This window comes from Rhinopithecus bieti, unplaced genomic scaffold (genome assembly GCF_001698545.2).
Source record: "Rhinopithecus bieti isolate Rb0 unplaced genomic scaffold, ASM169854v2 scaffold_5002, whole genome shotgun sequence".
Taxonomy (NCBI): Eukaryota; Metazoa; Chordata; class Mammalia; order Primates; family Cercopithecidae; genus Rhinopithecus; species Rhinopithecus bieti.
In genome coordinates, this window is record NW_016804830.1 from 2,343,093 (window position 1) to 2,365,631 (window position 22,539).

The window sequence follows — 22,539 nt, forward strand, 5'->3', positions numbered from 1 at the left end:
GGTGGCGGGTGCCTGTAGTCCCAGCTACTCGGGAGGCTGAGGCAGGAGAATGGCGTAAACCCGGGAGGCGGAGCTTGCAGTGAGCTGAGATCCGGCCACTGCACTCCAGCCTGGGCGACAGAGCGAGACTCCGTCTCAAAAAAAAAAAAAATTTTACTTGGCGAATTTTAAAATATTCATATTGCAATAAGAAACACTAATTTTATCGACAAATAAAATGTAACTATTATCTCAGTTTTATGAAGGCTGTGTATTCAACTTTGATAAACTTGTTATATCATAAGGTTTCTCCTCAGTATAAATAATTATGTCATGAAAAAAATTAAGGCTTTCTCTTATGTATAGCAAACACAGAATGTGTGAGTCAGCACTCTAATTCCATGAGGCAAAAATCTAATCCAAATTAAGAAAAAATAAATAAAAGGAAATTTATTGGATCACAAAAAATGAAAAAGGATGGTGTAGCTGTCAGGAATGACTGGATCCAGGAGACCAAACAATATCATCAGATTTCTGTCTCTCGTCTCCATTTTCCTCTGTTAGATTTCTCTCTGGGAAAGCTTTCCTCATGAGTGGCAAAAAGGCTCCTGGTGAGTTTTTAATCCTATTAAATCCTTGAAACTTGCAATTCCAGAAAAAAATCTCTCTTACTATCCATAGGAATACTCGCAAAGGACTTCATTGATCCAGACAGGGCCATTTGCCAATCCCTTATCACTAGGTTGGGGGAAATAACTGGCCAGCCTGTGACCAATCCACTACTGTCCCTGATTAACAGTTTCACCAGAATCATATGCATTGAGGGTGGGGTAAGCTAGGTACAGAACAGATCAAAAAGTAACAGATGTGGCCGTGCATGGTGCCTCACACCTATAATCCCAGCACTTTGGGAGGCGGGTGGATCACCTGAAGTCAGGAGTTCGAGACCAGCCTGACCAATATGGTGAAACCCTGCCTCTACTAAAAATACAAAAATTAGCCAGGCATGGTCACAGGCACCTGTAATCCCAGCTACTCAGGAGGCTGAGGCAGGAGGATTGCTTGAGCCCAGGAGGCAGAGGCTGCAGTGAGCCAAGATTGCACCACTGCACTCCAGCCTGGGCAACAGAGCGAGACTCTGTCTAAAACAAAAAAAAGTAACAGATGTCTACTACTGAGCTACTTCAAATAATGGATTCTCATGAACTGAAATATGAACTACATTCAAAGAATTACTAACCAAGAAGAACTCACTAATATTCAATAAGGACTGAGTGGTAACCAAATGTTTTCTTTCCTATACTTGTGTTATAATCAGAGCGTTTCTCTATTATGAATTCTTTGATGTCGTCTAAGGGCTGAGACACAGCTAAAATTATTCCCACATTCATTACATTTATAAGGTTTTTCCCCAGCATGAATTCTCTGGTGTAGTCTTAGGGACAAGATCTGATGAAAAGCCTTCCCACATTCATTACATTCATAGGGTTTCTCTCCAGTATGAATTCTTTGATGTTGATTAAGATATGAGCCACAACTGAAGGCCTTCCCACATTTGTTACATTCATAGGGTTTCTCTCCTGCATGACTTCTCTTATGGTGAATTAGAACTAAAGCATCAGTGAAGGCTTTCCCACATTTACTGCATTCAAATGGTCTCTCTCCAGTGTGAATTCTATGATGTCGATTAAGTTGTGAGTCAGTCCTAAAAAACTTCCCGCATTTGATGCACTCATAGGGCTTTTCTCCGGTATGAATCCTCTGATGTTGATTCAGGTGTGAGCGATAGCCAAAGGTCTTCCCACATTCACTACATTTGAAGGGTTTCTCTCCTGTGTGAATTCTTTGATGCAGAGTAAGGGCTATGCGTCTGCTGAAGGCTTTTCCACACTGATTACATTCGTAGGGTTTCTCTCCCGTGTGAATCCTCTGATGTTGATTAAGGTGAGCACTCTGTCTGAAGGCTTTGTTACATTCTTTACATTCATATGGTTTCTCACCTGTGTGAATTCTCTGATGTTCAACAAGGAAGGCATAACGGCTAAAGGCCTTCCCACATTCATTGCATGCAAACGGTTTCTCTCCAGTGTGGATCCTCTGGTGTTGAGCAAGGTGAGCACTCTGTCTGAAGGCTTTGTTGCATTCCTTACATTCATAAGGCTTCTCCCCAATATGAGTCCTTTGATGTTCACTGAGAAAGAAGTCATGGCTAAAGGCTTTTCCACAGTCATTGCATGTGTATGGTTTCTCTCCACTGTGAATTCTCTGGGGTTGAGTAAAGAATGAGTAACAGCTAAAGGCATCACCATATTCATTGTATTCATGGGGTAATTTTCCAAAATGAGTGGTCTGATGTTGAGTAAGTAATGAGTGGAAACTTAAGAAATTTGAAAAATCATTACTTTCATAAGGTTTCTCACCAAGAGGAATTCCTATATCTTTACTAAAGTATGTACTTTGGTTGAATTCTTCACATTCATTACCTATCAAAGATTCCTTCTCAGCACGGAGTCTTTTATATTCAATTATGAGTGAATTTTGGGGGAACAGTTTATCATAAATATCAAATTTATGTACTTGCTGTATGGTAGGAACTGTCTGTTGTGTTAAAAATACTGATTTCAGGGGTATGCTTCTCCCAAAATTACTAAATTCATTGTGTCTTTTCCCAGTAGAGATTTCCTTAACAGCTGTCACTTGCATGAAATGCCTCTCCGCATTTCCCTCATGTAGCTCAAATTCACCCTTATATTTCCAGGCTTCTCTGAAACTGGAGCATTCAAGGCCATGACTTGCTAGCCTTTCCATTATCATCTCCTGGGATATTTCATCTTCATCAATGAACCATTTTGGAGATAATTCCTTGATTTCACACCAAGACTCCCAGTCTGAAAAATATCAAGAAAGCAAATGTCTCCTTTGTTCTTTTGCTATGAGGAAGAAAACTGTTATAGAAGAAATGGAAGAATTTAACTGGGGGGAAGGAGGGTAGAAAGTACGTAGTTCTAATAGCTCCCAAATATGGCCATGCAATATGAACAAAAGACAATGGAAGCACAAAGAATAAAGAGAGCTGAGAAGGGAAGGTATATGTGTTGATAGTAGTGGAAGGTGGTAGTTGGGGAAACAGGTAAAATGCAGGTCATCAAAAGGCAAGCAAAGCTAAATGCTAACACGATAAGGAATTGAGGATGTCTGATTAGATCACAGCCAGTTTCCCTGCCTCTAGTCTTTACAGCCTCCAGTTCATCCTGCACTGGTATTCATAAGACTGAAAGCTTCATGAGGGCAGGGACTGATGTTCACTCCTTTTTCTTCGACTGTTGCACCCAATGCCTTGGACAGTGTCAGCATGTTGTTAAATGGATGACTGCTGCCAGATTAATCTCATGGCATCTTTTCCCATTAATGCTGTTCAACAACTTCTAAGATTTTTATCAGGGTCCAGGGAAAATTTACATATATTTTTTCTCAGTGACTAAAATAAACCTATCTTTTGTTAGGTCCATCAGCTTTTCTCATCATTCAGGGAAAATGATGTCTATTGAGAAGATATGTGATATTTCAGGAGAGGATATTGGTTGGAGTAAAATAGAAAGAAAACTATTTTTTAGAAGATGATCTCAAAAAATGAGAAAGTCCTTTTCACACCACAATAATCAGCCAACATGTTCAAATACATAGAACCTATTAGTAGGTCCAAAGTACCTACTAAAGGCGGGAAAGCCTGACACAGGGTCTTTCTACATTTTGTAAATTCTGAGAGCTCAAGCCTGTGCAGATGATAATTCCATATGGCACATAATGAAGGATAAGCTAATATGATACAGATTATTACAGGTGTAAGTGTCAGGAAAAAAGAGATCAAAACTCACTAGCTTACTTAAGGAATAATTCTTGGAGAATATAAGCTTGGTGTTCAAGGCTATAATCAGGATTCCAAAATATAGTGACTATTCAGTGACAGAGACATTTTCATGTTTAGATGTGATTAGGGATTATTTTAGAACTACATATTTTGGCATTTGGGGGTTAAATAGATACAGTCTTTGCCATAACAGTTTCTCATCTGTTGAAAAGTAAAGCTGTCTCTAGTATAGGTCAGAACAAAATTGAAAAGGAAATATTATTCATCTGTATCTTTCTTCTTTCCAATACACCCTTCACCCAAGGAAAGCCTCATCCCTATCAGTCTGTCCTAAGCACCGCCTTGGATTTTCTTACCTGTCTATACCCAGGCCTGAGAGGCCTTGTTCGCCTATCCTTTGTTAGGTCCATACCATTCATTCTTTCCCTAGAAATACAACTACTACTGTTCCCTCACTCACTTGCCTGGATCTCATCTCTTGTAGGCATCATCACCTGAAGCCACTATACTCCATCTTACCAAAAATAAGTCTTTACTCCAGGCAAATACCAGATTTATACAATAACTAACTTAATGCTGAATAAAAGAAGCCTGATGGGGGAGAAGACTACAGATATTTTCCAACATGGGAGACTCTGAGGTGCCTGAAGCTCCAACCACTATCTTTACACACAGACTTACAGATTGGATCCCCTTGATTAAAAGACTGTATGCTATCCAATATGGTAGCCACTAAGTATATGCAGCAATTTAAATTTAAATAACATTTTAAAAAGTCAGTTCCTTAGTCACACTAGCCACATTTTATGTACCCAAAGCCAAATGTGGGTAGTGGCTACTGTATTAGAAAGCACACATATAGATTATTTCCATCATCACAGAAAGTTCTACTAGAGGCCGAGCATGGGGGTTCCCGCCTGTAATCCCAACACTTTGGGAGGCCGAGGCTGGTGGATCACTTGAGGCCAGGAGTTCAAGGCCAGCCTGGCCAACATGGTGAAACCCCGTCTCTACTGAAAATACAAAAATTAGCCGGGCACGGTGGCTCACATCTATAATCCCAGCTACTCAGGTGGCTGAGGCACGAGAATCCCTTGAACTAGGAGGCGGAGGTTGCAGTGAGCTGAGATCATGCCACAGCACTCAGCCTGGGCGACACAGCGAGACTGTCTCAAAAAAAAAAAAAAAAAAAGAAAAAAGAAAGTTCTACTAGACAGAACTGGACAGAGATCCACATTAATATCACAAAGATCTTATGGTAAATGAGGAAACAACAGAAAAACAGGGGAAAGAGTCCGTTAAAGGGAGAGAACAGTTTTGAAAAGAGAAAATGGATAGTGGTAAGAACTATCTTATACATCTCAATAAGCTCAGGAATATGAAAATGAAGAAGGGTACCTGCATTTAGCTAAACTAGAGGGGCAGAAGCCAGATTGCAAGTGATAAGACAGTGGAAGAGAACCTGAGGTGAAGGCAGTGAGTTGAGATGACAACTGCTATGTAAGTAATTGAAGAGAGAAGGGAGTATGGTTGGCAAGAACACAAAAAGTCCTATAAAATGGTACGAAATTCTTCTAAGCAAGATTTAAATGAATCAATGTAATATATAATTGCAAGAAAACAAAAAAATAATATATGCATACATTTTTACCTCAGGTTAATTTATATCAGGTCAGTTTCAACCAGAATTCCATAAGGATTTTATTTCCGAACTTAAGAAAACTATTTTAAAGAAAGTTGGACAAAAGTAATCAATAACATAAAAGAAAATTATGACCAAAAAAAGAACATTCCAAAACCAGTAATAGGACCTAAGCCCTTGCATTTTATACCTTTCTTCCACCAAAATCTCTGTGAAAGAACTCAACCAGGGTTGACTTGTAAAATTCTTTATCATTGTGGAAAAGGTCAAGAAAAAATATCAAGAGAAACACACTTAGAGCATTAAAACCTGCAAGACACAGAGAACACAGTGAAGGGGAGCACGGCCTCCTCACTACCATCCTGACCACATCTGGTTGAAGGGAATGAATTTGACATCAACCTTGAAAACTTGCGTGTGGGAGAAAACACCACAAAGTCAAAAGGCAAGGGACAATCTGAGAAAAAACAACTAAAACATGTATTATAGAAAAATGAATAATGTCCAGAAAAAGACACATTCTCCAAAATGGAAGTATGCCAGTAATCCCAACAGTTTGGGAGGCCGAGATGGGAGGATCGTTTGAGCCCAGGAGTTGTATACCAACCTGGGCAACACAGTGAGACCTCATCTGTACAAGAAAACTAAACAAAAAATTTAACCAGGTGCAGTGGTGCACATGCTGAGGTGGGAAGATTGCTTGAGTTCAGGAGGTAGAGGCTGCAGTGAGCCAAGATCATGCCACTGCACTCCAGCCTGGGCAACAGAGTGAGAACCTGTCTCAAAAAACAAAACAAAAAAATGTATGAGCAGGTAATTCACAGAAGAGAAAAACTTTATAGACAATGCATTCCTGGAAAGATGCTCAATAATATCACTAGTAAATTAAAACCATAAGAGCATTTCCCTTCCTCATATCAGCAGAAATTTCAGTTAGACAATATTAAGGACAATATCAAAAATTTAAGTTGAAGAATATCAAGAGAGGAAGGAAAAGCCATTCTCAGACACTGTCATTGTTAGTACGAGCATAAACTGATACAATCACTTCCCAGAACAAGTTGAGCATCTTGTAAATTAAAACATGCACTTCTACGTTCCAGCAATTTTACTTCAAGGTACACATTGTGTTTTTTGTTTTGTTTTGTTTTGAGACAGGGTCTTGCTCTGTCACCTCGCCTAGGCTGGAGTCCAGTGGCGCTATCATAGCTCATTGCAGCCTTGAACTCCCAGGCTTAAGTGGCCCTCCTACCTCAGTCTCCTGAGTAGCTGGAACAATAAGCACACAGCACCATGCCAGGCTCATTTTTTTATTTTTATTTTTTATTTAGTTATTTATTTATTTTTTTTTTTCCGAGATGGAGTCTTGCTCTGTCGCCCAGGCTGGAGTGCTGTGGCACAATCTCGGTTCACTGCTACCTCTGCCTCCTGGGTTCAAGCAATTTTCCTACCTCAGTCTCCCGAGTAGCTGGGATTACAGGCACACACGACCACGTCCGGCTAAGTTTTGTACTTTTCGTAGAGACAGGGTTTCACCATGTTGGCCAGGCTGGTCTCGAACTCCTGGCCTCGTAATCCACCCACTTCAGCCTCACAGAGTGCTGGGATTACAGGCATGAGCCACCACACCCAGCCTGAAAGTGCTTTTTAAAAACTGTAAAACCCAGAAAATATAACATAAGACAATATATAGGATTAAGCCCAAATTTATCAGAAATGTAATTAGACTTTCACCTATTAAAATGAAAAGATAATCAGACTGGTTTATAAAGTAAAACTCAAATCTGTATTGCATATAAGCCCTATACTTAAAGTTATCTTAAAAAGTTGAAAATAAGGCTGGGCGTGGTGGCTCAAGCTTATAATCCCAGCACTTTGGGAGGCCGAGATGCGTGGATCACGAGGTCAGGAGATCGAGACCATCCTGGCTAACACGGTGAAACCCCGTCTCTACTAAAAAATACGAAAAACTAGCCGGGTGAGGTGGCGGGCGTCTGTAGTCCCAGCTACTCGGGAGGCTGAGGCAGGAGAATGGTGTAAACCCAGGAGGCGGAGCTTGCAGTGAGCTGAGATCTGGCCACTGCACTCCAGCCTGGGCGACAGAGTGAGACTCCGCCTCAAAAAAAACAAAAACAAAAACAAACAAACCAAAAAAAAGTTGAAAATAGGCCAGGCACGGTAGCTCACGCCTGTAATCCCAGCACTTTGGGAGGCCGAGGCGGGTGGATCACAAGGTCAGGAGTTCAAGACCAGCCTGGCCAATATGGTGAAACCCCCGTCTCTACTAAAAATACAAAAATTTTGTATTTTTATACAATGTACAAAAGTGTACAGGCACACACCTGTAGTCCCAGCTACTTGGGAGGCTGAGGCAGGAGAATCACTTGAACCCAGGAGGTGGAGTTTGCAGTGAGTCGAGACTGCACCACTGCACTCNTGCACTCCAGCCTGGGCGACAGAGTGAGACTCCGCCTCAAAAAAAACAAAACAAAACAAACAAACCAAAAAAAAGTTGAAAATAGGCCAGGCACGGTAGCTCACGCCTGTAATCCCAGCACTTTGGGAGGCCGAGGCGGGTGGATCACAAGGTCAGGAGTTCAAGACCAGCCTGGCCAATATGGTGAAACCCCGTCTCTACTAAAATACAAAATTTTGTATTTTATACAATGTACAAAAGTGTACAGGCACACACCTGTAGTCCCAGCTACTTGGGAGGCTGAGGCAGGAGAATCACTTGAACCCAGGAGGTGGAGTTTGCAGTGAGTCGAGACTGCACCACTGCACTCCAGCCTGGACGACAACAGCAAAACTCTGTCTCAAAAAAAAAAAAAAAAAAATCAGTCAGGCGTGGTAGCTCACACCTGTATAATCCCAGCACATTGGGAGGCCAAGGAGGGTGGATCACCTGAGGTCAGGAGTTTGAGACCAGTCTGGCCAACATGGCAAAACCTTGTCTCTACTAAAAATACAAAAATTATCCGGGCATAGTGTTGAGCACCTGTAATCCCAGCTACTTGGGAGGCTGAGGCAAGAGAACCACTTGAACCCAGAAGGCGGAGGCTGCAGTGAGGCAAGATCATACCATTGCACTCCAGCCTGGGCGGCAGAGCACGACTCCATCTAAAAAACAAAACAAAACAAAACAACAACAAAAAAGCATGAAAAATCAAGGAAACACATTCTCCCACAGAGCCTTAGGAAGGAATGTACACTGCTGACATCTTGATTTTAGCTCTGTAAGACCTACTTTTTACTTCTGACCTCCAGAGCTATAATAAATTTGTGTTGTATTAAGTCACTAAATGTGTGCTAATTTATTACAGCAGGAAAAAAACTAAGCAGACAACTTTTCTGGAAGGGAATGTAGCAATTCCTTATAAAACTACATATGTATGGCCAGGTGTGGTTGCTCATGCCTGTAATCCCAGCACTCTGGGAGGCTGAAGTGGGTGGATCACAAAGTCAGGAGTTCGAGACCAGTCTGGCCAATATAGTGAAACCCCCATCTCTACTAAAAATGCAAAAATTAGCCAGGCATGGTGGTGCAAACCTGTAGTCCCAGCTATTCAGGAGGTTGCGGCAGAAGACTCACTTGAACCCAGGAGGAGGAGGTTGCAGTGAGCCACGACTGGGTCACTACACTCCAGCCTGGTGACAGCGCGAGACTCTGTCTCAAAAAAAAAACTGTATATGCACTTACTCAGCAATTGCACATCTAGGAATCCATGCTGAAGACACAGCCTCAACAATAAAAAATATATATAAGTTCAAGGTTATTCATCACAACATCTTTTGCGACTGTAAAATATTGCAAACACTAAATGACCACACATTAGTGTAGTTGAATAAATTATGATAACAGGCACATAACGAAGTATTATGAAGCAGTCAAAAAATGAAGAAGGGCAGGGCATGGTGGCTCACTTCTGTAATCACAGCACTTTGGGAGGCTGAGGCAGGCAGATTACTCGAGATCAGAAGTTCAAGACCAGCCTGATCAACATGGTGAAACGTTTTCTCTACTAAAAATACAAAAATTAGCTGGGCATGGTGGTGCACACCTGTAGTCCCAGCTACTCAGGAGGCTGAGGCAGGAGAATTGCTTGAACACAGGAGGCAGAAGTTGCAGTGAGCCAAGATCCTGTCACTCCAGCCTGGGTGAGAGCGAGACTGTCTAAAAAAAAAAAAAAAAAAAAAATGAGGAAGATCTTCATGAACTAATATAAAGTGATTTCCTTCTAAGTGATAAAAGCAAAATGTATCTATAGCACACTATTTGCCATATAAAGAATATACAAGAAACTATACATATAACTGCTAATTTGTGCAAGAGAAACATTAATTTCAAGGATAAACTTGAAACTAAGGAAAGTGGTAACATACAAGGGGTGGGTGGGAAATGGGTAGGAAGAAGTAGGGAAAAAGAATAAAGTAGTAGGAACAAGGAGGGCATAATACTTTTTGGAGATCTATTTTATACTATTTTATATAGCTCTGATCTTAGAGGCATAGTAATGTTTTAGATACCAAAAAAAAAAAAAAAAATTAAAACTAACCAGGACGTAGTAGGAATGCAAAATAGAACATTTGTTATAAACAGTAACAAATGGGCTGGGCAGGGTGGCTCACACCTGTAATCCCACCACTTTGGGAGGCCAAGGCTGGCACGGATCATGAGGTCAAGAGATTGAGACCATCCTGGCCAACATGGTGAAACCATGTCTCTACTAAAAATACAAAAATTAGCTGGGGGTGGTGGCACATGCCTGTAGTCGCAGCTACTCAGGAGGCTGAGGCAGAAGAATCGCTTGAACCTGGGAGGCAGAGGTTGCAGTGAGCTGAGATCACGCCACTGCATTCCAGCCTGGGGACAGAGGGAGACTCCATCTCAAAAAAAAAAGACAGTAACAAATGGACCTAAAATAACTAACCTAAGTAATTTTGGAAATAGTATTTTGACTGGACAATGTAAGACTGAAACAAAAAGTACTATATACGAATACCTAAATCTAGTTGTTAAATTTGTTTCTCACAGAGAAATAGGTTAGAAATTCTGAAAGTAGGCCGGGTGCGGTGGCTCAAGCCTGTAATCCCAGCACTTTGGGAGGCCGAGACGGGCGGATCACGAGGTCAGGAGATTGAGACCATCCTGGCTAATACGGTGAAACCCTGTCTCTACTAAAAAATACGAAAAATACGAAAAAAACTAGCCGGGCGACGAGGCGGGCACCTGTAGTCCCAGCTACTCGGGAGGCTGAGGCAGGAGAATGGCGTAAACCCGGGAGGCGGAGCTTGCAGTGAGCTGAGATCCGGCCACTGCACTCCAGCCTGGGCAGCAGAGCAAGACTCCGTCTCAAAAAAAAAAAAAAAAAAAAAAATTCTGAAAGTACTTTATGTGTATACTAAAATTGAACAAATAGGTAAATATATTTTTTCTCATTATCAGAAAAAAATTACAAATAAGTAAAGGAGGAAGGCTACAATAAACCCTGTAAAGCAGGACTATAAATCAAGTTATTAATATAAACTGATAGTTTTAGTAGATAAAAAGAGATAATAAAAAATGGAAAAAAAGATAGAGGCAGAAATAAATATAGGGGTGTATGTGTAAATATCTATCCATCTATCTATCTATCTATCCATCTATTTCCTAGCTCTATCTATCTATCTATCTATCTATCTATCTATCTATCTATCTGTCTGTCTGTCTGTCTGTCTGTCTGTCTATCTATCTATCCATCCATTTCCTAGCTCTATCTCTCTATCTCTCTATCTCTCTCTCTATCTATCTATCTAGTTTCCCAGCTTTAGCTGCTGTCAGGGCCAGTAGCCTAGTGACATCCCAGTAGCCTAGAGCATACCTAGCTTGGTTTCTAAACACCATTTCCCAATAAAGCAATGAGGGCTCCTTGGAGAAGTGGTTGATTCAAGGCTGGGGCAAAGAAAATAAGAGAACCTGGAATACCTTGTGCCAGAAGGAAGGACGTGCTCAAAAACTGTATGGGGGCATGTCAGAAGGTCAAAGGAACCAACGTGAAGGAGATTCCAACATTCAAAGCTGGAATGATTTGAGAAACAAAATAATGATTCATTGGATTTACTTCATAGAAATAAAAATCCATAAATCTAAAAATAAATCCATTTAAATTTTATGAAGTCATTACATTTTATGAGGTAAATTAGGTTTACCTCATAGAAAAAAATCTGTAAATATAATTGAATATGTAAGTAAATGGATTGGAAGGAGCGGCTCTTCCTACAGAACAATCGCAATTAATATATATAAAGAAAAGAGGGAAATTGAAAAAAATCAACATTAGGTTAATACCACAGTAATAACAGTTGAAGAGATCCAGCAATAAATGCTAAATAAATGGGCAAAAATTACAGAAGAAACTGAATAATCTCAAAGTATCTCCCCCAAGATATTTCTTAATTACAAATAGAAAAATAAGAAATTTATAATGGAGAAACCAAGCAGACACTACCTTCACTAAGTGTGCAAAGTTAACATCACCAATACTAAGACATTATCGACATTATGCATCCTTTGGAATGATGCACTGAGAGAGAAACAACATTATTTCTGTGACATTCTTTGCAAAAATGCATTACCACAATCCAGTTATAAGAAAATACTAGATAAATCAGATAGATCCAAATTGAGTGCATGCAAATATAATGAGCCATTTGTGCAGAGTGAAGCATATCTGAGGATTCCAGGAGAGATTACTCCAAGAAGATGAAGTCAATAGATCACCTAATATATCCAAGTATCTTGAAAGATTCAGACAATTGATGGTAAGTCGGGAATTGGATTAGGGATATGTACATATAAACTAAACAAACAAAAAAAGGACAAAATTCCCAGGTCATTATTAACTCCATGGAAAATAAAAAGGTGTAGAGAAAAAGTAACTTGGCATATGCACAGCACAGCTATGACTAGCACTAAATGGCCATAATAAAATAAATGCTGAATAGTGACTTAATCAAAATTATAACATTGAGATGATGGGGGATGGGAAATGTGTGTATTTGTGTGTGTGCACATGTGTTGAATTCAGGAGAAGAAAGTGCTAACTCCTTCTTTTCTTTTCTTTTTTTTTTTTTGAGACACAGTCTCAGAAGGCTGGAGTGCAGTGGCACGATCTGGGCTCACTGCAAGCTCCGCCTCCCGGGTTCACGCCATTCTCCTGCCTCAGCCTCCCGAGTAGCTGGGACTACAGGCGCCCGCCAGCATGCCTGGCTAATATTTTGCATTTTTAGTAGAGACAGGGTTTCACCATGTTAGCCAGGATGGTCTCGATCTCCTGACCTCGTGATCCGCCTGCCTCAGCCTTCCAAAGTGCTGGGATTACAGGCGTGAGCCACCACGCCCGGCCTCCTTACTTTCTTATAAGAAGATATCAAATAAGGGCTCACCCTGAAAAAACAATCAAGAGTAGCAACATTAACATATTTTTGGAGATATGAAGGGAACACCAAAAGAAACTACAAAAGAAAAGAAAGTGGATTGCTCTAGGAAGAGGGAAACTGGGGAGCCAGGAACAAGAATTCCTTTTTTAAGGGAAAAAGCCTTGTACAGGCTTTTTGGTGGGAAGGTAATTGTGTTTTTTGGCAAAACGGCAATTATGTTTGCACCAACCTAATACTACTACTTGATTTTTTAAACAATGTGCGTACATGTCTTTCACAATTCTGATAAAAATTTAAAAAATAATAATATAATTCTAACTGTAAAGGGAAAAGAAGAGCTGAGAAGGATTGAGATTCAAGGTATAGGTGGAAGACTAGACAGCATAATTAGAAAGAAAAAGAAAAAACCCCAGGGTGTGGTGAGGTTTCTAGGGAAGCACATACTAAGGAGATTTCAGCTCTCATCCCACCTGAAGCCCAAAAGAGTTTCCTACTTACTACGTGGTCAAGTACCTTACAATAGTCCTCCCTGCCTGGTGATCTGTCACTCACCTGCACAGTGACCCTGTGACATCTTTCTCTCCACCATCCACGGCTCCTTCCCTTGCTCCAGTAAGGAGATCATGTTGGGCTTAGAAATGGAGAGTCCTGTTCACAGGGGAAGAAAATGAGAGCAAGAGACAGACAGGCATACAGACAAACAAATCAACATGCCACAGCTGTTCTAGGACGCAGACCCAATCTCTCGATCATCAGGCAAGAATGGACATTAGAGGAAGGGCTAGAGAATGGAATGATGCTTGTATGGATGAGGAGGAGGATGAAGCTTCTGCCATGACAGTGGTTCTCAAAGTGCTACGGCAGCTGCAGCCATCACCTAGGAACTAATTAGAAATGCATATTATCAGGCCCCAACCCAGAACTACTGCGTCAGAAACTACAGTGGCTCTCAAACTTTAATAGACATCAGGGTCATTTGCAGAGCTTATTAAAACCCAGACTACTGAGCCTACTCCCAAAGTTTCTGATTTTGTAGGTCTAGAATGGGGCCTCATAATTTGCATTTTAACAAACTCCCAGGACATGCTGATGTTGCTGTTCCAAACCACCATTCTATGGCAAAGGGAACTACCCATTTCCAACTCTATGAAATTACTTCATACACCAGGCGCAGGGGCTCACGCCTGTAATCCCAGCACTTTGGAAGGTCGAGGAGGGCGGAGCATCTGAGGTCAGGAGTTCGAGACCAGCTTGGCCAACATGGAGAAACCCCATCTCCACTAAAAGTACAAAAATTAGCCAGGCATGGTGGTGGGCACCTGTAATCCCAGTTACTCAGGAGGCTGAGGCAGGAGAATTGCTTGAGCCCGGGAGGCGGAGGTTGCAGTGAGCCAAGATTGCGCCACTGCACTCCAGCCTGGGCAACAAGAGCAAGACTCTGTCTCGAAAAAAAAAAAAAGACAGAAAGAAAGAAAAGAAAAGAAATTACTTAATGTGTTCAGAATGTCTGCCAAAAGTAAATTAATTAATTAATTAAAATTTAAGAAACTTAAAAAGTTAAAAATATATACATATTTCAAATCATTTCGTGGGGACAGGAAGTAGAAAGGCAAGTAAGTGCTTTTAAGAGGTCTTAAGATGTCCTAGATATTCTCAACAGAGGAAGCAAAAACACTCCAGAGGAAGATTTTAAATGATGGGGAGAAACATCCTTACCAAGCCATACCAAGTTCCTGTAGTTCTCCAACATGACATCTCTGTATAAATCCTTCTGAGACGGCTTCAGCCATTCCCACTCTTCTTGGGAAAAGTCTAGTGCCACATCTCTGAAGGTCACCAACCCCTGAAATAAAAAAATTCTTGTTCACCAGGTGCCCAGACACCCATATGGTCCTAGCCAAAAAGATGCATTTGGCCAGAGTTCAAAGCTCTAAGTGATGCAAGGAAAATAATTATTGGAGAACAATTACATGCTGAGGTTTGTCAAATACTTTAAGAGAAGAGAAATATTAGAAACAGACTCACCGTTTGATAATTTTACATTTTTGTAAAAAAGACATATATACACAAAATTAGCTTATAACAAGAAACAGCAAAGACTAAGTTGTATGTTACATATACTAAGTATAAAGAAAATCTTATATGGGAGATTCCTTTATATTCCCCAAACTGAGACATCAGGTGGGCACAATAGGAGAAAGGCCTTGAATTGGGCTTTAACAAAAGGGTATGGCCTGAAAGTTAGACTTTATATGTAAGGAGAAATGTCCAGGAACATATCCTGAAGAAATAATGAAGTATATGTGAAGCGACTTAAGATAGAATTTTCATTGGAAGGTTATGCAAAAAATCTGGAAAAAACTTACATGTTCAAAAACAGAATTCAGGCTATAGCACTGAACTGTAGGCTAAATGAAGGCAGAGATATTTGTTTTATAAGCTGATATATATCCAGTGTCTATTACAAAACTGATCACATTGTAAACTCAGTAAACATTTGCTACTCAGGGAATAAATGATGATGTTTCCTATAAAATGTCCATACGAAGAAAAAGTATTCAGTGCTAAAAATGATAGGGTTCCAGTCTGTACAATATGTTCTCTTTTCTTATCAAAATAATGAAATATCAGGCCAGGCATGGTGGTTCATGCCTGTAATCCCAGCACTTTGGGAGGCCAAGGCAGGTGGATCACCTGAGGTCAGGAGTTAGAGACCAGCCTGGCCAAAATGGTGACACCCTGTCTCTACTAAAAATACAAAAATTAGCTGGACATGGTGGTATGTGCCTGTAGTCCCAACTACTTGGGAGGCTGAGGCCAGAGAATTGCTTGAAATGGGCAGGAGGAGGCTGCAGTGAGCCGAGATCATGCTACTGCACTTCCAGCCTGGGTGACAGAGCAAGACTCCATCTCAAAAAAAAAAAAAAAAATTCAAATATGGTTATTCTGCAAAGTAGAAATAGGGCTGAATGTGTCTAGGGAAAAAATTACACAACTCCAGAGTGTTGTATAACTTCCATGTGCTCCTCTACTCTTTTCTGAGTCCTAGGAGGCTGACTGCATCAATAAACTCCCTTGTCCCATCCCATATTCTGTTGGGTTCAGCCACAAGCAAGAAATGAAAGGAAGGTAAGTAAGGCAGAATACTTAGTCCCCTGGCTCCCTCCCTGGGTGGGAGCACCACCCTGGGTGGTCTCTGTCTTTCAATCAAAGTTCAGAGCACCTGTCAGGGGGCCCCTCCACCCAACTCTCTGTCTCTGGATTCAAAGATCTAGGGTTAGAAGTAAGAGAGCTATGCTGTTATGAGCCCCGGAGTACAGCACGATCCTTCATAGTTTCTCTGTGTCCTGATAATATCTTGTAAATAGTCACCTTTTGATTGCCTTGCTAGAACCCTGATTGATAAAACATGTTGACACAAAGTACTTCTCACATATGGCCAGAGAGTCCTCAAAAGTACTGCAAAACCACTCTACTATGCGTCCCTGATAAATTCACTCTCCCCATCTCCTGATAACTATTTCATTACTCTCTCTCGAACCACCATCAACTCATCTCATTTTCACTTTGAACTTCCTCATCCTCCAGCCACCATATGTACTTACCCTTCTGTATCTGTACTGATAGCTGTATATTCTGTCTGCCCTCTGTGACTATGGATAAAACTCTAGGCTTCGAAGACCAGTCCCTCCACTTGCCCACACAAAGACATTTTCACCTCTCTCCCTTGTATTACCAACTATTCTCACTTTACTGGATCATTCCAATCAGCAAAAAAAACTGATGCAATATCTTCCATCTTGTAAACAAATACATAGATAAATAAATAAATAAGTTCCCTTTCCATGATCTCACTCTAGCTATTTTCCCATTTCTCTACTCTTAATAACAAAACTCTTCCGATGAGTTGTCTAGATCAGTGTTATCCACCAGAAATATTTGAGTCACATATGTAATTTGAAATTTTCCAGTAGTCACAGAAAAAAATAAATAGAAAAAAATATCATTTTTATTTAACCCAATATATCGAAAATGTTATCATTTCAACATGTAATAATATAAAAAAATTAACGAGATTTCTTACACTTTTTTGTACTGAATCTTCAAAATCTGGTATATACTTTGCACTTACAGCATATCACAATTTAGAGTACTCATATGTGCCTGCTGGCTACACTATTGTAAATCTAAATTCACTGTCTTTGTTCTCACCTTCCTCGTTTTCCATTCTCTTTTTTCTTTTTTCTTTTTTTTTTTTTTTTGGAGATGGAGCTTCACTCGTGTCACCCAGGCTGGAGTTCAATGGCGCGATCTCAGCTCACTGCACCTCCTGGGTTCAAGCGATTCTCCTGCCTCAGACTCCAGAGTAGCTGGGATTACAGGCATGTGCTACTACGCCTGGCTAATTTTTGTATTATTAGTAGAGATGGGGTTTCGCCATGTTGGCCAGGCTGGTCTTGAATTCCTGACCTCAGGTGATCCACCCGCCTCAGCCTCCCAAAGTGCTGGGATTATAGGCATGAGCATGAGCCACTGCACCTGGCCTTTTTTTTTTTTTTTTTTTTTTGAGACAGGGTCTCACTCTGTCTCTGTTACACAGGCTGGAATGTGAACCACATGAATCATAGCTCCCTGCTGCCTCAAACTCCTGGACTCAAGTGATCCTCCCACCTCAGTCTCCGAAGCAGCTGGGACTATAGGCATCTGCCACCATGCCTATGTTTTTGGATTTTAGTATCAAATATTTTTTTAGAGACAGAGTCTCCCTATGTTGCCCTGCATACATAGTGGGTCTTGAACTCCTGGGCTCAGGTGATGGTCCCGCCATCTTGGCCTCCCAAAGTACTGGGATTACAGCCATAAGCCACCACACCCGGCCTCCATTCTCCCTTAAACCCACCACAATGATGTCTTCATCCCAGTCATTCAGTGAAGTAGCTCTTGTCCAGAATATTTCCATGTTACCAAATCCAACGGTGAGTTCTCAGTCTTCATCTTCTTCAGTCCCTCTCAGAGGAACTTGGCTCAGTTGATCATCCCATCCTTGAAACACTTTCTCCTCTTGGCTTCCAGAACCCACACTCTTCTGGTTTTCCTTCTACATCAGCTCTTCTCAGTCTCTTTTGCTGGTTCTTCCTCTTCTTGTGTGGCTCTAAATGTTGAACATCCCAAACTCAGTCCTACGACCTATTTCCTACCTACATTCACCACAACCTTGCCCTCAAGATAATCTCACCCTGTCTCATGCTTTAAATACACTAAGGATGGCCAGGCGCAGTGGCTCATGCCTGTAATCCCAGCATTTTGGGAGGCCAAAGTAGGTGGATCACAAGGTCAGGAGATCAAGACCATCTTGGCCAACATGGTGAAATCCATCCTTACTAAAAATACAAAAATTAGCTGGGCGTGTGGCATGTGCCTGTAGTCCCAGCTACTCAGGAGGCTGAGGCAGGAGAATCGCTTGAACCCAGGAGGCAGAGGCTGCAGTGAGCCGAGACTGTACCATTGCACTCCAGCCTGGGCGACAGAGCAACACTCCGTCTAAGAAAGGAAGGAAAGGAAAGGAGAGGAGAGGAGAGGGGAGGGGAGGGTAGGGTAGGGTAGGGGAGAGGGAGCGGGAGGAGAGGAAAGGAAGAGAGAAGAGGAAGAAAAAACACTGTAAGGACCCCAAATTCACATCTATAGTCCTGAACTCCAGATGTATAATCAACATTCCATTTGGATATCCAAAAGGTCTCTAAATATATCCAGAACTCAATTCTTTTTTTTTTTTGAGAAGGAGTCTCGCTCTGTCACCCAGGCTGGAGTGCAATGGCGCAGTCTCGGCTCACTGCAAGCTCCACCTCCTGGGTTCACGACATTCTCCTGCCTCAGTCTCCCGAGGAGCTGGGATTACAGGCTCCCGCCACCACACCTGGCTAATTTTTTGTATTTTTAGTAGAGACAGGGTTTCACCATGTTAGCCAGGATGGTCTTGATCTCCTGACCTTGTGATCCACCTGCCTCAGACTCCCAAAGTGCTGGGATTATAAGCATGAGCCACCATGCCCAGCCTTCAGAACTCAATTCTTGATGTCCATCCCACTTCACATTGTCTTTCCAGCTCAGTAAATGGCATGCCTATTCATGTAGCTGCGTAGCCAAAAATCTCTGTAAGCATCCTGACTTCTTCCTCTCACACACCACAACTAATCCTTGATCAAATCGCATTTTCTATCTCCAATGTATACCCAGAATCTCACTAGCTCCAACGCCACCACCATGGTCCAGGCTGCTATCACCTCCTGTCTGGATTACTAAAAGAGTCTCCTGACTGTCCTCCCTGCTTCCACCTTTACTCTCCTGCTTTCTGTTTTCACTTTAAGGCATAAATAAAATCAGATCACAAATGTTCCAATGAACTTAACTCTCCTTCACTTAGAACCAAATTCAAAGTTCAGATCATGACTTGAAAGGGCCTACATAATTTGGTCCCCAGCTATACCTGACATCATAGTGATCATCTCTCCAAGGACAGACTCATTGCTATTCCTGGAACACACCAAACATGCTCCCACCATAATAACTTTGTAGTCCTTCTTTTAAAGCTCTTCCCCAGATCTCCACAAAACTTACTTGCTGCTTTCACTGAAGTTTTGCTTTGCTAAATGTCACTTTCTCAGAGAGGCCATCCTTGACCTCCCTATTTAATAGATGACTCAGTAATCAACCTCTATCCCTTATTTCACTTGCACCTCATCACCAACTCAAGAAATCATCATCCATCTAAAGAGGACAGCTCTGCTCCATCACACAGGTGAGCCTAACGCTGAGTAAAAAAGATATTAAATGTTTTGTAGAAGGATTATATGAACAAAAGATGGAGAGAGAGAAGTGGAGGGGGTGCTCATTGGGTATTTGTGACTTTCCCTGCGGTTCCAAAGTCCTGAAAAATGGGTCAAATGTCTGAAAACAAAGCGAAAGAGCATGCTTACCTGGGACATGGCTTTACAAAGCCCCACGGCCATTCCTCCTTCTTCAGTTTTCTCTTCTGAAGAAGAACAGTCCTGAGAAGGGAGAATTAAGGAAGAAATGATAGTGTGTCAGCCCTATGTTTTTGGTCCAAGACCCACAAAATGGAAGCCGGGCGCGGTGGCTCACGCCTGTAATCCCAGCACTTTGCAAGGCCGAGGCGGGCGGATCACAAGGTCAGGAGATCGAGACCACGGTGAAACCCCGTCTCTACTAAAAAAATACAAAAAATTAGCGGGCGCAGTTGCGGGTGCCTGTAGTCCCAGCTACTCGGGAGGCTGAGGCAGGAGAATGGCGGGAACCCGGGAGGCGGAGCTTGCAGTGAGCCGAGATCACGCCACTGCACTCCAGCCAAGGGGACAGAGCAAGACTTCGTCTCAAAAACAAAAAACAAAAAAAGACCCACAAAATGGAACCCACAAAATGGAACTATTGCCCCTTTCTTCTCCCTACATGGGCCAGCCTCACCTTTTCCAAGATCTGGTAGCCGGTGGCGTGGGGGAATCCAAAGCTGAACTTAACTCTCAAAGTCTTGACTTATATTAAGGACGCCTAGCGTGAACTCAACAAAATCCAAAGTCTGTCCTACCGCCAACAAGGTGGTTCATGATCTGGCCCCTGGCTGCACCTCTGACCTAATTTCCTACCCTTTTGCCCCTTGCTGGCCACACTCCAGGCACACGTGTCCTTCTACTGTTACTCAAACACTGTGTACACCCCTCCTTCAGGCTTCAGGGTTGTGACCTTTTCCTTCTGCCTGGAACCTTCTCCCAGACACCAGTATGGGCCACTCCTCTTTATTCCTATATGCATTCAGGTGTCCCTTCATCAGAGGGACTTCCCTGAAAACTCTACCTAAAGGGAACCCCTGTTTCAGGTACTCAATTTTTCTTTACACTGTATTATTTTTCGTCTTAGCATTTATCACCACTGGACATGTTACATATAGCTTTGTTTCATTTTTTCTCTTCCCATACAAGATTATAAGATCCAAGAGAACTAGGTTTTGTTTGGTTCACTGGTGTATTCTAATGACAGAACACCACCAAACCATGGTAGTTTCTCAAAAGTATTAGATAAATGAAGAAATTTTACTGTGCCTCATGTAATATAAATATACCATGTTAACCCATGCTGTGTTGGGCAAGTAATTTTAATTTTCCTGTGCCTCACAGTCAGACTAGATCCCACATAATTAATCCCATGATCTCACATACACATAAAATTCTCACCCAATCACAAACATACACACATTTACACAATCATAGGCACAATCTCTCTCACACACACAGCCATATTAGCACAAAGACAGAGACTGTCACACACAGGTATCTCATTGTGTCATTATCTCATTTAATCCTCAGAACTACTATTCCACAAAACTATAAAGATAGGTATTAATATCTCCACTTTACTGGTAGTAAAAGGGAGGTTCCAGAAGCTTAAACAACCAACTCAAAGTCAGGGGTCCAACTGACATGTGACCCCAAAACCAGTCCTCTTTTGAAAGGGCACGACGTCTGAATGGGGAATATTCAACACAACCTGAGTGATCAATGCCATATATTCCTTAGAGAGGCATCTTTAGAGATGGCAGATGTTACCTTTATTTCCCTACGGAAATGCAGCCTGAGGGAAACACTGCCAAATTTTAATACTAAAGGAACTACAAACTGGGCAGTCTGAAGTAAGTTCCTTGTCCTCTTAGGGTCAACATTTCTTCATCATCAAAATAGGGACAGGCTGGGCACGGTGGTTCACACCTGTAATCCCAGCACTTTGGGAGGTCAAGGTGGGCATCACTTGAGCCTAGGAATTCAAGACCAGCCTGGGCAACGTGGCAAAACCCCATCACCTCAAAAAGTAGAAGAATTAATCAGGCGTGGTGGCATGTGTCTGTAGTCCCAGCTACTTGGGAGGCTGAGGTGGGAGGCTTGCTTGAACCCGGGAGGTAGAGGGTGCTGAGAGCCGAGATTACACCATTCCACTTTAGCCTACAGGAGAGAGCAAGACTCTGTCTCAAAAAGAAAGAATGAAAGCAAGGGACAATTGTGGTTGACCTAGAATTCAGTATACATCACCCCCTAATTTCACCCCCCAATTCTGGACTACTTTGCACTAGACAACTCAGTCCCTAGCAGTTATTTCCTTAGTGTAGTGCAGCTTGAAATTGTCCATAGAAGCTTCTGCAGCAGGGTGCAGCGGCTTATGCCTGTAATCCCAGCACTGTAGGAGGCTCTGGGGGGCAGATCACGAGGTCAGAAGTTTGAGACCAGCCTGACCAACATGGTGAAATCCCTTCTCTACTAAAATACAAAAATGAGCTGGGCGTGGTGGCACACACCTGCAGTCCCAGCTACTCAGGAGGCTGAGGCAGGAGAATCACTTGAACCCAGGAGGCGGAGGTTGCAGTGAGCCGAGATCACACCACTGCACTCCAGCCTGGGCAACAAGAGTGACACTCCATCTCAAAAAAAAAAAAAAGGTTCTGCAACCTGAGAAGAGAATTAATGCAGTCTTAGAATCTGGTAGCAGAAGCCTTAAGCAGCGCCTGCATAAAAGAAACTTCAGTTTGTTTTGTTCTGATAGCTGTGTATCTCTTGGGATATATATATATATA

At 41.9% G+C, this 22,539-nt stretch overlaps 1 protein-coding gene across 4 annotated transcripts in view; it reads right to left on the reverse strand.

Moving 5' to 3' along the window:
- Window positions 1-936: 936 nt before the first annotated feature.
- Window positions 937-22,539, reverse strand: part of ZNF527 (zinc finger protein 527) — a 24,380-nt gene continuing 2,777 nt past the window's right edge. Inside the window, exons 2-5 of one of the 4 annotated variants that reach the window (XM_017870600.1) lie at window positions 19,883-19,954; window positions 14,625-14,751; window positions 13,461-13,556; window positions 937-2,867 (exon numbers count right to left, since the gene is read on the reverse strand). In XM_017870600.1, coding sequence (XP_017726089.1) covers window positions 1,294-2,867; window positions 13,461-13,556; window positions 14,625-14,751; window positions 19,883-19,954 — 1,869 coding nt within the window. In that variant the 3' untranslated portion in view covers window positions 937-1,293. Of the gene's footprint in view, window positions 2,868-13,460; window positions 13,557-14,624; window positions 14,752-19,882; window positions 19,955-22,539 lie in introns of those variants that run through there. The other 3 variants (XM_017870602.1, XM_017870601.1, XM_017870604.1) reach the window with 3 other exon arrangements.